This window comes from Mesoplodon densirostris, chromosome 3 (genome assembly GCF_025265405.1).
Source record: "Mesoplodon densirostris isolate mMesDen1 chromosome 3, mMesDen1 primary haplotype, whole genome shotgun sequence".
Classification (NCBI taxonomy): Eukaryota; Metazoa; Chordata; class Mammalia; order Artiodactyla; family Ziphiidae; genus Mesoplodon; species Mesoplodon densirostris.
In genome coordinates this window covers 219,656-234,402 of record NC_082663.1, presented here as the reverse complement: position 1 = coordinate 234,402, position 14,747 = coordinate 219,656, and the positions used below count along the sequence as shown (strand labels likewise).

The following is a 14,747-nucleotide window of genomic DNA, read 5'->3' as shown; positions in this document are numbered from 1 at the left end:
ACGGTGGTGGGGCGGGACGCCGCGCCTGCGCACATCGCAGCGCCGGCGTCGACGGCGCAACGCGGCGCCTGCGCAGAGGGACGAGCGGACTGCGGTGCTTAGAGCACAGGGGCCGTGACCTCCCGGCCGGAGGTAGGTTGGGGTCTGGGGTCGGGGGTCTTCACGGGCTCGCCTGATTTCTCCTCCCGTCCAGACGGTGTTCTGTTTTTCTTGAGTTTACGGCAGTTTTGTGAGATGAACCGGTGCTCGCAGGTAACGTGGTGTTCGCCTCGCTTTCTCTCCGGGACAGAGGGAGTTCCCGACGTTTAGGGGTCCCGCGGGTCCGTTCCGGGTTCCGCTGCTTTATTAGGACTGCGCGTTCCGGGAGGCGGACCCTGTAGGTTACCGGGGGGTGGGGGCGTGGACCCTCCAGTTCATGAGGTCTTGGGGGCGCGAACTCCATAATATAGTTTACGGTGTCGGGGTGGGGGGCGCAGACCTTGTAATTTATGGGACCGGGAGGGCACGAACCCTGTGGGGTGGGGCTGGGGGCGCGCGGACCCTGTCGTTTACGGCAGCGGTCCCCAGCCTTTTTGGCACCAGGGACCGGTTTCGTGGAAGATTATTTTTCCACGGGGTGGGGGGAGGGGATGGTTCAGGCAGTAATGCGAGCGATGGGGTGGGGGGATGAGGAGCGGCAGGTGAAGCTTCGTTCACTTTCCCGCCGCTCACCTCCTCCTGTGCGGCCCGGTTCCTAACAAGCCGCGGACCAGTATCGGTCCACGGCCCGGGGATTGGTGCTCCCTGGTTTACCGGGTTGGGGGGAAGGGAATGCTGCTCCCAGACCTCCCCTATGAGGGTTACGAGCTTCACTACTTCAGATCTCTTTTTATTCTGTGCTCGCCACAAACTCCTTAAGTACTGAGGCTTTTTGCGTGTATGTCATTGCTTTGTTGCCAGTTAGAATTTTATATCTTTAGGTGTTGAACAAGTATTTATTGAAAAGCCTGTTAAGAGTCTTTGAAGTTGAATTAAGTTTCTTTTGACTATAGTTGCTTCGTCCTATTTGTATTTCAGTTATTTGAGACACATCTTCTCCCCCACGATTTGTGAGTTGCTTTTGTCTGAGGTCTTGTTTTTTTCTTTTAATCCCACAAGGCTCAGTGCTGTGCAGCGCATACCTAGATCTGAACAAAATTTTTTGAAGGAAAAAAAAGTCTCACATGAGCCACGTAGGGGATATAATTGTGACCAATGTATTTTGTTCTTTTTGTGTGGTTAATGGTTTTATTATTTACTTCAAGGTGTATCTCCATGAATAACTTAAATGACCCCCCAAATTGGAATATCCGGCCCAGTTCCAGGGCTGATGGGGGTGATGGAAGCAGATGGAATTATGCCCTGTTGGTTCCAATGCTGGGATTGGCTGCTTTTCGTAAGTCATGGTTTTCCTAATGTGTATTTTCTGGGCTGAAAGTGTGGTGCTCTAAGATCTTGGGCTTTTGAAACTGACAGATGTTGACTGTAAAAAAAAATGTACAATGTGAGAGCTATGAAGACTGTAGCCCAGGATACAGTCTCTCCGATAGCTGTTAGGAACCACTCTGAAGAGGCAGGGGAGGCGCCAGGAAATACATGTGGTCCAGCATACGTCTTGGTAAAAGATGAATACTTGTCACAGAAACCCAGGTGTGTCAAGTTAGTGACTTTAGTGCTTACCTACGTATGGGAAGATGCAGGAATTTGGGGTCACTGAAATTCTTTCTTAGTCATGTATCTTAACGCTGTAGGGTCCCATGTATCCAAAACACAGAGTGCATTCACCCTGAATCCCTTTCCGGGTGAACTTGTGGGTCAGTGACTGTGGCTAATGACTTAATCATAAATGGCTGGCAGCAGTCTTTGTTTACAGAGATGCATGTGTACACCCTAGATTTTTTGCATATGGTGCATTTTGTGCAGATTATTTACCCTCTGAGCCTCATTTTCTCTGACCATCATAACTGCCTTAATGCAAGTGAGGGTTAAATAAGACAAGATATTTAGAGGCATTTTGTCTGGAGTGAGTTCAGTAACTGTTAGCTCCCTTCAGGGCTGTACTGCTCTGAGGGGGGTTCCCTTGCTTCAGTTGCCCTCATAAGCACTGATGAGGAAGAATAAAACAGGCATAAAAGAAAACTGGTTTTATATGTCTGTGTAATGTTTAGGAAATCAGTCTTTGGGAGACTTCATCCATGAAACCTCTGCTCATGCTGGCCAGAAATTCTCTACTTTGAATCGACTTTGTACCACTTTGGGGAAATTACCAGTCAATTGTAATTATTCCAGCTCTTAGCTTATATCCCGACTACATGATGAATTTCCTGATGTTTAGGGGTTGGTTTTATGTTTTGTCACTGTCACAGAGGAAGAAACTTTCCTCTACCCTTTTAAGTTCTTCTGGCTGGTCTAAGAATTACATTGATATGAGACAGGTTAACAGGAGAAAATCAAACAAAAGTTTTTAACATGTATCCATAGGAGAGACTCAGGAAAATTGAGTAACTTACCAGAATGGCATAATCCTTCACCTTAAATACCATCCCAAGCTTAAGACAAAAGAGGATGTTGAGGTTGGGGAGAGTTAGTTACCAGAGGAGACTAGGAAAAGCGCAATAATCAAGGGTAAGGTTGTTATGCAGATTTAAGCTCTAGCCTTTTCCTATGATAAGAGTTTCCAGAAATTTGGTCAACCTCTTCCTAGTACAGCCAGGGAGACACCCTTACAAATGCAGAACTCCCTTATAAATGTAAGTGTTTCTTACAAAAGGGTAACTCCTACTTGGTTTTCAAAGTTTCTCCCATGTCTGCTGTTCCGTAGAAAATAACCAGTTGAAAATAATCCCTATGCCAAAGAGACGTGTTATTTTTTTTTTTTGATAGGTAGGAAGTGGATTTATTTAGAGAGAAACACACTCCACAGACAGATTATGGGCCATCTCAGAAGGCGAGAGGCCCCGAAATATGGGGCTGGGTAATTTCATAGGCTAATGAGGGGGAGGGTTATTCCAATTATTTTGGGGAAGGGGTGGGGATTTCCAGGAACTGGGCCACAGCCTACTTTTTGACCTTTCATGGTTGGCCTCAACTGTCCTAGCACTGGTGAGTATGTCTGGTTCTAACCAGTTTTTGTCGTGTCCTATGGCTGTGTCATTCTTTTAAAGGTTGTGCCTTGCCCCCTTCCCTCCTGTTTCATTCCCCCGTCGGAGATTTTACTCCCATGTTTTTATGGGAAGCAGAGGGGCGATGGTCCATCTTCTGAAGTTGCTTCGAGGCTGAGTAGGGGCATCAACCCCGCCTGTCAGGGTGTAAAAATCTCTAGGATGCCTGATCTAGGGGCCCCAGGATCAGGACAGCTTCTTGTTTTAAGTCGGTATGGGCTGGAATCCTTGCATAGCCATTGTCTTGATGTGGAAGTGTTGTAACTGTTTCCTTAGCCTTCCCATGAATCTTCTTGATGATGAAGCACTTTTTTGTAACAGCATCAAAGTACAAAAATAACTATCTAGGGCTTCCCTGGTGGCGCAGTGGTTGAGAGTCCGCCTGCCGATGCAGGGGACACGGGTTAGTGCCCCGGTCCGGGAAGATCCCATATGCCGCAGAGCGACTGGGCCCGTGAGCCATGGCCGCTGAGCCTGCGCGTCCGGAGCCTGTGCTCCGCAACGGGAGAGGCCACAACAGTGAGAGGCCCGCAAACCACAAAAAAACCCAAAAAAACAAAAAACAAAAAAACTATCTATAAATGACAAAAGACTTAAAAGGCGTGGTTAACCATCTGATTACATTTAGTTTAACATACGAAATAATCCTAGTTAAATATTTTTCTTTGAGGTACCTCAGGGACCCTCTAAAGTATCCCAGAGTTAGCTGGAAATCCAAAGAACTTTTAATTAAAATTTGATATTGGGAAGTTTGTCAAAAAGTTTTAAAAGACTTGGTCAAGTAAGATCATAGGTCACTGAGACAATACTTATTTCTTAACCAAAGTTAAAACAGATCTTGAAAGCAAATACAGATCCCTTTAAGGCGAAGTAACTCATATTATTAAAAGCAGTAATTCAAGAAAACTTTGGAGGAAGAAACCAGATCCAGTCTTGCCACAGCCCACTCCCAACAAAATCCATTTACCCAACCAAGTTTAATCCAATCTTAGAAAATCTTGATCATGTACAACTCTTTTATTTATTATTTATTTATTTATTTTGGCTGCACTGGGTCCTTGTTGTGGCACGTGGGCTCTAGAGCCTGGGCTCAGTAGTTGAGGCGTGCAGGCTTAGTTGCAGCATGTGGGCTTAGTTGCAGTATGTGGGATCCTAGTTTCCCAACCAGGGATCGAACCCAGGCCCCCTGCATTGGGAGCTCGGAGTCCTAACCAATGGAACACCAGGCAAGTCCCAAGATCATGTACAACTCTTTTTTCCAGTATTTTTTTTCTCACTCTTTACACCTTCTGTTACTGAAAACATACATCTTACTTTCCTTAAAAGTCTTTTTTTTTTTCACTTCAAGTTACTTTTCTTGCTGACAGATTTGCAACATATAAGGTCTTATTTGACCTCTAGTAAACCTAGGTACAGCAGAAGTACTATACTTAACATTGATGACTCTAAAGACATATCTGTATTAATCAAATCAACAAGTTTAAGCCTCCTTCAATACCAGATATTAATTTAATGTTAATATTTCCTGGATCGCGTGAACCTGAAATTCATTCTGGCCAGTTTTATATTCCTGAGTATTTATATAAGCACTTAATTTTTTTAAGTCAATTAAGTAGAGCTTCTTTACAAATTAATTTTGGTAATACTATACATCTACAACACACATAGATACATACAAACACACAAACAAACACAGAGACCTTATAGTTCTCATTTGAAAATTTCAGCCCTGAGTCAGGTACAGCAAGGTAAGACCCATCAGTTACAAGGGGGTGGATTCAAACTGGGCTTCTGGCAGATGCAGCAAATCAAGGTCACCTGTCTAGATGGCCAAACCCTTTTTTCTAATGTTTACAGAAAAGACACTTAGGATTTCTTTTCGTCCTTGACAAGTCAAGTTCCAAATTACCTACCCCGTTTTTAAAATTTGCATTTTATTTTATTTTTTATTTTTTTAACCCAAATTCTTTTTTTTAATTTAATTTTATTTACTTATTTTTGGCTGCATGGGGTCTTTGTTGCTGCGTGCGGGCTTTCTCTAGTTGCGGCGAGCTGGGGCTACTCTTCGTTGTGGTGTGCCAGCTTCTCATCGTGGTGGCTTCTCTTGTTGTGGAGCGCGGGCTTCAGTAGTTGCAGCACGGGTCCTCTGCATTGGCAGGTGGATTCTTAACCACTGCGCCACCTGGGAAGCCCCAAATTTGCATTTTAAAAGGATGCTGGAGATGAGGGTTCCTGGAGAAGGTCAGGTAGACATTTGCATCTTAAAGGCGTAGGCAAGTGCCTCCTAGGATGACTTTGTTCTCTTAAGGCCTGAAGAAACAAGTCTTTTTCCCTCTGAGAACTGAGTGGCCCCCTCAATGATATCAAATGACTGACACACCCATTCACCTATGTGGCAAGGTTGTACCTTCCCTCATTTAGCTTAGGAGAGGAGAAGGCCTCCCCCCCAGATTCCTATCAGGCCCCAAATGTCAGCTGTGGTTAGTCAGACCAGTGGCCTCCCATTTTGGTTACTGCTATTTACAGGGATATTACCATCCAGGTCTTAAGTTAATAGTCACCAGTTGGATATTTTTGGCCAAGCCTAGAACCTTGATATTCCACACTCCTACTAAGGCTTCTATTGCAGCTCCAGATTTAATCTGTTACTTTCCGCTTTCGGTTAGAATCATTTGGTGATGAGGGTGGGTCCCTTGCCCCTCGAGAAACTTAGCAAGGCCCAAGGGACCTATTTAAGCGTGGCATGTTGTGCTTCCCTACATCATATCCCATGGTTCTGGGTTGGCACTTAAGAATATGAGAAATGGAAGAAAAGCTGCCCTCTGTTGCAGAGATGCTTTTATTTTTAAATTATATGGAACACTTCACCAAATTTGTGTGTCATCCTCCAGCAGGGGCTGTGCTAGTCTTCTCTGTGTTTTTCCAATTTTTTTTTCCTTTTTTTTTTAAGTATATGTGCTGCCAAAGTGAGCAGGCAGTGATACTTTTTATGTAGTGGCTTTATGTGCCTGGATTTCTTAGGTTAGCAGGTTTGAGTAGAGAAAGTGGAGGCTGACAAGAGTAGCATTTATCAACTTCATTTGTCTGCCTTTACTTTTAGGCTATGCTAGGGGGCTACTTAACACCCATATGTTCGACATAATTTCTTAATCTTGTAATAACCCATTTTGTAATAACATGTGTTATTACAATCATGTAATAACACATCCTTACAAGAATGCAAAGTTAAAAGTTTTCTCTGATCGCATTACCTAAGCAGGATAACCAAAAAGAAGAAAATGCAATATTCCTCAACGCTTCTCAGGGACAAAAGGCATCATTTCAAAAGTATAAGAAAGCAGGAACTTCAAGAATAAAAATTACTATGAAAAGCTATAGAAGCCAGAGATGAGTCTGAAAAAACAAACAGAAAATGAAAGTCACCTCAGGGCCTCTCCCAGCCTCAAAACTAATTAATTACTATGTCAGTCAGTGTATTTTTTTTGAATTTTATTTTATTTTTTAATACAGCAGGTTCTTATTAGCTATCTATTTTATACGTATTAGTGTATACATGTCCATCCCAATCTCCCAGTTCATTCCCCCACCCCTGCTGTCCCCCCTTGGTCCATACGTTTGTTCTCTACATCTGTGTCTCTATTTCTGCCCTGCAAACCAGTTCATCTGTACCATTTTTCTAGATTCCACATATATGTGTTAATATATGATATTTGTTTTTCTGACTTACTTTACTTTGTATGACAGTCTCTAGGTCTATCCACGTCTCTACAAATGACCCAGTTTCATTCCTTTTTATGGCGAGTAATATTCCATTGTATATATGTGCCACTTCTTTATCCATTTGTCTGTTGGTGGGCATTTAGGTTGCTTCCATGACCTGGCTATTGTAAATAGTGCTGCAGTGAACATTGGGATGCATGTGTCTTTTTGAATTATGGTTTTCTCTGGGTATATGCCCAGTAGTGGGATTGCTGGGTCATACGGTAATTCTGTTTTTAGTTTTTCAAGGAACCTCCATACTGTTCTCCATAGTGGCTGTATCAATTTACATTCCCACCAGCAGTGGAGGAGTGTTCCCTTTTCTCCACACCCTCTCCAGCATTTGTTGTTTGTAGATTTTCAGATGATGCCCATTGTAACTGGTGTGAGGTGATACCTCATTGTAATTTTGATTTGCATTTCTCTAATAATTAGTGATGTTGAGCAGCTTTTCATGTGCCTCTTGGCCATCTGTATATCTTCTTTGGAAAAATGTCTATTTAGGTCTTCTGCCCTTTTTTTTTTTTTTTTTTTTTTTTTTTTGTTGCGGTACGCGAGCCTCTCACTGTTGTGACCTCTCCCGTTGTGGAGCACAGGCTCTGGACACGCAGGCTCAGTGGCCATGGCTCACGGGCCCAGCTGCTCCGTGGCACGTGGGATCCTCCTGGACCGGGGCACGAACCGTGTCCCCTGCATTGGCAGGCGGACCCTCATCCACTGCACCACCAGGGAAGCCCCCTGCCCATTTTTTGATTGGGTTGTTTGTTTTTTTAATATTGAGCTGCATGAGCTGTTTATAAATTTTGGAGATTAGTCCTTTGTCCATTGACTAATTTGCAAATATTTTCTCCCATTCTGAGGGTTGTCTTTTCGTCTTGTTTATAGTTTCCTTTGCTGTGCAAAAGCTTTTACGTTTCATTAGGTCCCATTTGTTTATTTTTGTTTTTATTTCCATTTCTCTAGGAGGTGGGTCAAAAACGATCTTGCTGTGATTTATGTCAAAGAGTGCTCTTCCTATGTTTTCCTGTAAGAGTTTTATAGTGTCCGGTCTTACATTTAGGTCTTTAAGTTATTTTGAGTTTATTTTTGTGTATGGTGTTAGGGAGTGTTCTAATTTCATTGTTTTACATGTAGCTGTCCAGTTTTCCCAGCACCACTTATTGAAGAGACTGTCTTTTCTCCACTGTATATCCTTGCCTCCTTTATCATTGATTAGTTGACCATAGGTGCGTGGGTTTATCTTTGGGCTTTCTATCCTGTTCCATTGGTCTATATTTCTGTTTTTGTGCCAGTACTATATTGTCTTGATTACTGTAGCTTTGTAGTATAGCCTGAACAGAGAGTCTGATTCCTCCAGCTCCGTTTTTTTTCCCTCGAGATTGCTTTGGCTTAGTCAGTGCAATTTTAAGCCTTCCACTTCACTCTCCAAGTTCATTGCCTAGCCATAGGCAGCAGGCAGCCTTTCCAAGCGTTCAGTAGGGTTTTTCAAGGTGACAGGTTAGTGAGTTTCTAAATAGCAGCCCTTAGGGCTGCAATTGGGTCTTTCACTAAGACGCAGACAATGCAGATCATTGAATCATAAAAACTACCTACTCTTGTCAGCCTCCTTGGGAGTTGATGTTCAGTTTTCGAAGAAAGTAAACGAGTGGCTGTACCATTTTGCTTTCTCGCCAGCAGTGTATGAGGGATCCAGGTTCTTGGCGTCCTCAACAGCATTTGGTGTGATCACCATTATTTTTATTTTGCTTGTTCTTGCAGGTGTATAGTGATAACCCCATTTTGGTTTTAATTTGCATTTCTGTAAGGGCTAATGATGTTGGGCATCTTTTCACATACTTAGCTGCCATCGGTGTATCCACTTCCTTGAATCCTGTCTTTCAGATTCAATCCATTTTCTAATTGGATTTTTTTTTTAATGTTGAGTTTTGAGAGGTTTTTGTTTTGTTTGTTTTTTGTTTTGTTTTGGGCTTTGTTTTGTTTTTTTGTCACCACGCAGCTTGTGGGATCATTCCTTGACCAGGGATTGAACCCTCGCCCTGGCAGTGAAAACGCGGAGTCCTAACCACTGGACCACCAGGGAATTCCCGAGTTTTGAGAGTTTTTACTGTGTTCTGGATTCTAGTACTTTGTTGGCTGTCTCATTTGCAAATATCTTCTCCCAGCCTGTAGACTCTTACTGGAGTCTTTCATGGAGCAAAAGTTTTAATTTTGATGAAGTCCGTCTTATCAGTTTCTCCTTTTATGGGTCATGCTTTCATACCACATCTGAAAACTCTTTTCCTGGCCCTTGATCCTAAAGATTCTCTCCTGTGTTTTTTCCTACAGTTTTAATTCTACATTTTACATGACAGCACATGATCCATTTTGAGTTAATTTTTCTGTGAGGTACGAGACAGGTTTTATCTCTTCCTTTCCAGTCTGTTGGCCTCTATTTCCTTTTCTTGCTTTCTCTCACTGGCCAGGAATTCTAGGACTTGGTTGGATAGTTCCTGATCTTGGAGGAAAAGCATTCAGTCCTTTCACCACTAAGTAAATGTTAGCTGTGGCTTTCACACAGCATCAAGACAAGGAAGTTTCCCTCTGTTCCTATTTTTCTGAGTTGCTATCATGAATGGATGTTGTGTTTCTGTATCAGTCAATATGATCATGTAGTTTTTCTTCTTGAGGCTGCTAATTTGTTGGATTATAGCGATGGGTTTTTGAATGTTGAACCAGTGTTACATTTTTGAAATAATCCCCACTTGGTCATGCCGTGTAATTCTTTTTATATATTGCAGAATTGTATTTACTAGTATTTTGCTCGGATCTTCATGTCTGTGTTCACAGGAGCTGTATTGAGTATCTTGGTGGGATCCTCTCTTCTCCACACCTGTTTCAGCATTATGTTTTTTTATTTCAGTTCCTGCCTTTTTCAGTTTCAAAAGTTCCGTTTGCTTTTTAAAGTATTTTCTATTTCTCTGCTGAGACTTTCTGTATCTTTGCTTAGACTTTACATTACAATGGCTGCCTTAAACTGTCAGATGACACTAACATGTCTATCATCTTGGTATTGGCATCAACTGATTACCTTTTAAGTCAACTTGAGATCTTCCTGATTCTTGTTATGAAGAGTGATTCTCAACTGAAACCTGGGCATTTGGGGTATTAGGAGGCTGTTTTTTATTCATACCTTCTTAGGCTGGGTTTTTGGACGCGGAGAGGTAGCACCGCCTCCTTACTCCCAGGTGGGAGTGGACGTCCAGGCTCCCCACTCATCCTCCAGCCCATTGACACCAAGGAAGGGTCCCCTTGTTACTGCTGGGCGAGAGTGGGAGGTCCAGCTCCCCTGCGACTCTGCTGATGCTCCCACAAGGGAGAATCCCCGCATGGCTTCCTCTGCCACCATCACCGCCCCTCAGGCTTTGCCTACATGGATGGAGGTGGGGGCACAGTGTCTTCTGTGCTATGTAGCAGGGGCAGAATGGTTATTGTTTAAAAGTTTTCAGTCTTGCTAAGCCCGTTTGCTAGTTGTTTGGCCAGAGAGAGCAGACTCTTGTTGGGGCTTTTAAAGGAAATCTGCATCATTGGCATTTCAGCTTTAAGTCTGGGATCTGCAAGGCAAAATGAAGCCCCATGGGACTCACCAGCATGGTCTTCCTTGGGTGCCAAGGTCCCTCAACAGTCTGCCTGCCGCTCTCCACCTTTCAGGGTCGTCTTGTGTTAGTTTTACATACGATGTCCAGGTTTTTTGTTGTTCTTAGCAGGGGGAATAGGAGAGAGTACTTCTATTCCATTTTCCCAAAAGCAGGAGCCCCAGCGCTTTTACCAGCCTCTGAGACTGAGGCTCGAAAAAGTTGTGTCTGTGCAGAGTCACGAGGCGGGACCCCCCGGACGGACCAGAGCTGGGGGTCCAGACTTCCGGGCCTCCAGCCTGCACTCTGGGCTCCGTACCTCCCTGGACACCTCCTCGCCCAGCCTGTCTCCACGTCCCTGTGCCACCTCTTCCAGGAGGCCCTCCTGATGAGTGGTGCTCTGTGGTCTGAGGGCCGGTGTGCGCCTGGGTGTGTGTCAGCCTCCCTGGCTCTGTGCGAGCAGCATGGCACTTTGGGTTATTCTAGCAGGACTGGCGCGCTGCTTCTGGCCTCCTTTCTGCCCCCTCCGCCCATGCCCCTTCATCTTCCTCATCACAGCCAGGGTGCGGTCAGATCAGGTCAGTCCACTTCCTGAGCGGAGTCTGACTTTTCCAGCGTCTGCTCCAGCGTCTCCTTGGCATGAGCCCTGTGCCCCTGGACAGCAGCTCCTGGAAGCTCTCCTGTACCTGTTCATTCTACCTAGAGGGACCTTTCCTGCCAACTCCTACTGGTCTTCCAGACTTTGTCCACGTTCACCCAAAGCTGAATTAGTCCTTCTCTCCTGTCTTCTCCACACATACGTTTTGCCTGCCTCCAGGGCGTGTTGAGTCATACTGCGACCCCTTCTTTCCTGGTCCGCCCCAAGGAGGAGATAAAGATGGCATGTGCGTTGCAGTTGGAGTTGTCAGCTGGCATAGGACTAGGGGCTGCTTTGGTCGCGGGAGGACGAGTTTGGCCTCATTGTAGAATCGGGGCGGCAGCAGTGCAGGTGAAGAGGCTCTCAGGCGCGCGGGAACGCTGTCCTCGCACGGTGACGGCTGACGCTGTGGACTCCATGCGATTCCCAGGGACCTGGGGAAAGGCCGCACAGCAAGCGAGGACAGCGCCTCGGGTGTTGATGGGAAGGGACCAGAAGAGCAGCAAGAGACCCGGAAGGGGGATGGACACCGTAGGCAGTTAGAGAAAGTAGGAGAGAAACGCGTGAGCCGCCTTGGCTGTGTTTGGAGAGCTGGGCCTAAGTGTTGCTTTAAGCTGCTGCTCTTGGCAACTTTGCTAGTTAGACTTGTTGGGCAGTCCTTCTGTTTTCCAGAGGACTCAGATCTGTACAGGTTGGACAGGTTACCACTGTGAGAAACTAGGACTCAGCATAGCTGCCCCAACACTTATTAAGTTATTGAGCAGGAGCGCCGGTTCGGAACGCGGTGGAGATCCTGTACCGGTGAAAGCAGCGCGCTGACGTTTATCTTATGATCGGAACACACCAGACTCTTACTGCTGGGACGGGGAAGGGTTGGTGACAACACCCAGACCCAGGCACCTGCTGGCCACAGGCTTTGTGGTCATCAGACTCCCTTTCTCTGTCCTTGGACTTCTCCGTGCAGCAGAGGCCAGAGGCCTGGTGGCTTTTCACTTTGTGGGGCGAGCGGGGCATTACCCGCCCAGTTGCCTGCACCCTTCTGTCCTGTGTTTGTTAGATTACGGTGGAACCTCGTCTTAAGGCTGAACTTCCGACTCCTTATTTACATGACCCCCATCAGAACATAAGCAAACACGTTGGGCTTCAGCTGTTTACTAGTGATGACCAGGCAAAGCTGAACACACTTTGAACTTGGCTCAGTTCTTAATAACCTAACCAGCACTGTGTGAAGCACACTCACCCATATTCATTTCTAACCCTTGCCGATAGTATGCTGGGGCACCGTAGCCAGAGTAGGCACAGGGTGGTAGGCTTGGGAACAAAGGAAGGCAGCGGTGGCCTTTCTCAGCCATCAGACATTAGGAGGAGGCTGAAAGGGGTCTCTGCAGCCTTCTTGTGCTTGTCTTTGGGGAGCCCTTATCTGATTTTAAGATAAGAACTTTGCGGTTGTATAGCTTCATTCAAAATGTTGTCTTTTTTGTACCTCTTGGGACTTAAGATTTTATTAAAGTGCTGTCCTTAGCTGCTTTATGTTTTCTGTAAATAAAGATTATAGAATTTGAGCTTTGACTTTTCATCATGTGTGTTTTCCTCCTCCACTTTCTTTGTGTCAGGTTGGATTTGGTCTAGGGAGTCCCGAAAAGAGATAGAAAAAGAGAGGGAAGCATACCATCAGAGAACGGCTGCCTTCCAGCGGGACCTCGAAGCCAAGTACCATGCCACGATCTCAGAAAGTCGGCGGGCCGTGGCACAGTTGTCCCTGGAACTTGAAAAGGAACAAAACAGAACGACTAGCTACCGAGAAGCCCTCATCTCTCAGGGGCGCAAGATGGTAGAAGAGAAGAAGCTTCTGGAACAGGAGCGGGCTCAGGTCCTGCAGGAGAAGAGGCAGCCCTTGCGGAGTGCATACCTGAGCTGCCTGGGCAAGGAGGAGGACTGGCAGCGGAGAGCCAGGCTTCTGCTGAGGGACTTTGAGGACGCTCTCACAGAAAGACAGAGCATCTACTGCAGTCTGCTTCTCCCTCGCCACAAGCGGCTGCAGATCGAGAAGAGCTTGCTGGGCCGAGCGTCCACTGACCCAGTGGCTGCTGACCTAGAGATGGCAGCCGGCCTGACTGACATATTCAAGCACGACACTTACTGTGGTGACGTCTGGAACACCAACAAGCGCCAGAATGGGAGGCTCATGTGGCTGTATCTCAGATATTGGGAGTTAATGGTCGAACTGAAAAAGTTTAAGAGTGTAGAGAGAGCCATACTGGAGAAGTAAGACAGGGGCTCATGGCTCAGCGTCAGACTGTTGTGTGTTCTGGGTTATCTGATGTTTTCCTTCTGCCAGCGCTCCCTGTGTTGTGGCCACGCATGCACACAGCCACCTCTCAGCAGTGGCCTTCCACTCCCGCCACCCTCCGAGCAGGACAGCGAGGCCTCAGGAGACTCTCCTTCCCCCTCAGCGGCTAAGGACGCAGTTTCTCAGAAGCATTTTTAAAGCTGTCAATATTTTATTCAGCGGAACAGTATAATCTCATAGCTTTAGGGAAACATTGTTTCTAAGAATGTGAAATATAATATTCATCCTTACTATAAGTCATTGTTTTGTCTGTTTTTATCACTCCCTAAATAAATTCTTCTTTCTCCTCAAATTATTTTTCCTCTCTCCTAAAATTACAGTTAGAAGTTGTCAGGTAGTGGATAGGACTGCCTAATAGATAAGAAAGGAAGGTAGTGATACTGTCAAGGTTTTGTGGTGTTTTGAAGCTCTTTCCCACCAAAGGAGAAAAAGTGTTTCTTATTTCCAGTTGGTACCCTTGTGTGTGTTTATAAGCAATGACATATAATTAAAACACCTCAATTTAAAAGCAACAGTGCCGCTTTTTATGTGTGTAATTCCTTACTCTTTACATTTTTAAACAGATTATCTCAATTTTTACTGCAAACTTAGACCCATTTTCCATAAAGTTAATATGAATCGGCTTTACGCACATCACTCACGTCATCTTGACCCTAGTGCTGTGCGCTGAGCACTGTTCTTACCCTTGGGCTCCAGGTCCCCTAGGCCACCCCACACTTGCTCAGGACTCAGCACATGGTTGTACTCACAGCTGAGACTTGTCGTATAGAAAGGATACAAGGCAAGGTTAGTAAAGGGACAGGCACATGGGCAACGTGGGGAGACCAGGTGCAGCTTCCAGTCGCCTCCCAGGGGTCACACGGCCATGCGGACGCTCTTCAGAAACAGCGTCCGGGGTTTCTGTGGAGGGCTGGTCACACAGGCGCCCTGTGCCTGGCACAGACCCAAATTCCAAACTCCCAGAGGAAAGCAGGTGTCCGAGCTGTTGGCAGGGTTTGGTCGCAGTGATCCACTCTTACCAGTTGATGGTGGAGGGAACCCTCCCAAATCCAGGTCCCAGATGCCAGCCGAGGGCCAACCTGTCAGCAGGCCTCGCAGAGGCCCACAGTCTCAGGCCTATGGTGTGAGCCCTTCTCTGCAGCCCTCGTTCTACAGGTGAGGGGTGGGAAGTCAACCTGCCCGAGGTCGCACAGGTGGTCCTGGAGCTAGTG

General features: G+C 45.8%; 1 protein-coding gene and 1 non-coding gene across 3 annotated transcripts; one reads left to right on the top strand and one right to left on the bottom strand.

Moving 5' to 3' along the window:
• The first annotated feature begins 47 nt into the window (after positions 1–47).
• Positions 48–14,039, top strand: CCDC127 (coiled-coil domain containing 127). 2 transcript variants are annotated; one of them, XM_060091559.1, is made up of 3 exons: positions 48–132; positions 1,284–1,414; positions 12,800–14,039. In XM_060091559.1, the coding sequence occupies exons 2-3, from the start codon at positions 1,294–1,296 to the stop codon at positions 13,453–13,455; spliced, it is 777 nt and encodes a 258-aa protein (XP_059947542.1). In that variant the 5' UTR covers positions 48–132; positions 1,284–1,293; the 3' UTR covers positions 13,456–14,039. The 2 variants fall into 2 exon arrangements, with proteins under 2 accessions (XP_059947542.1, XP_059947541.1); XM_060091558.1 differs by lacking the exon at positions 48–132 and adding an exon at positions 149–252.
• LOC132487267 (U6 spliceosomal RNA) lies at positions 6,028–6,131 on the bottom strand. The gene has a single exon (XR_009531562.1). It is a non-coding gene; the product is annotated as a U6 spliceosomal RNA (small nuclear RNA).
• Positions 14,040–14,747: the final 708 nt, after the last annotated feature.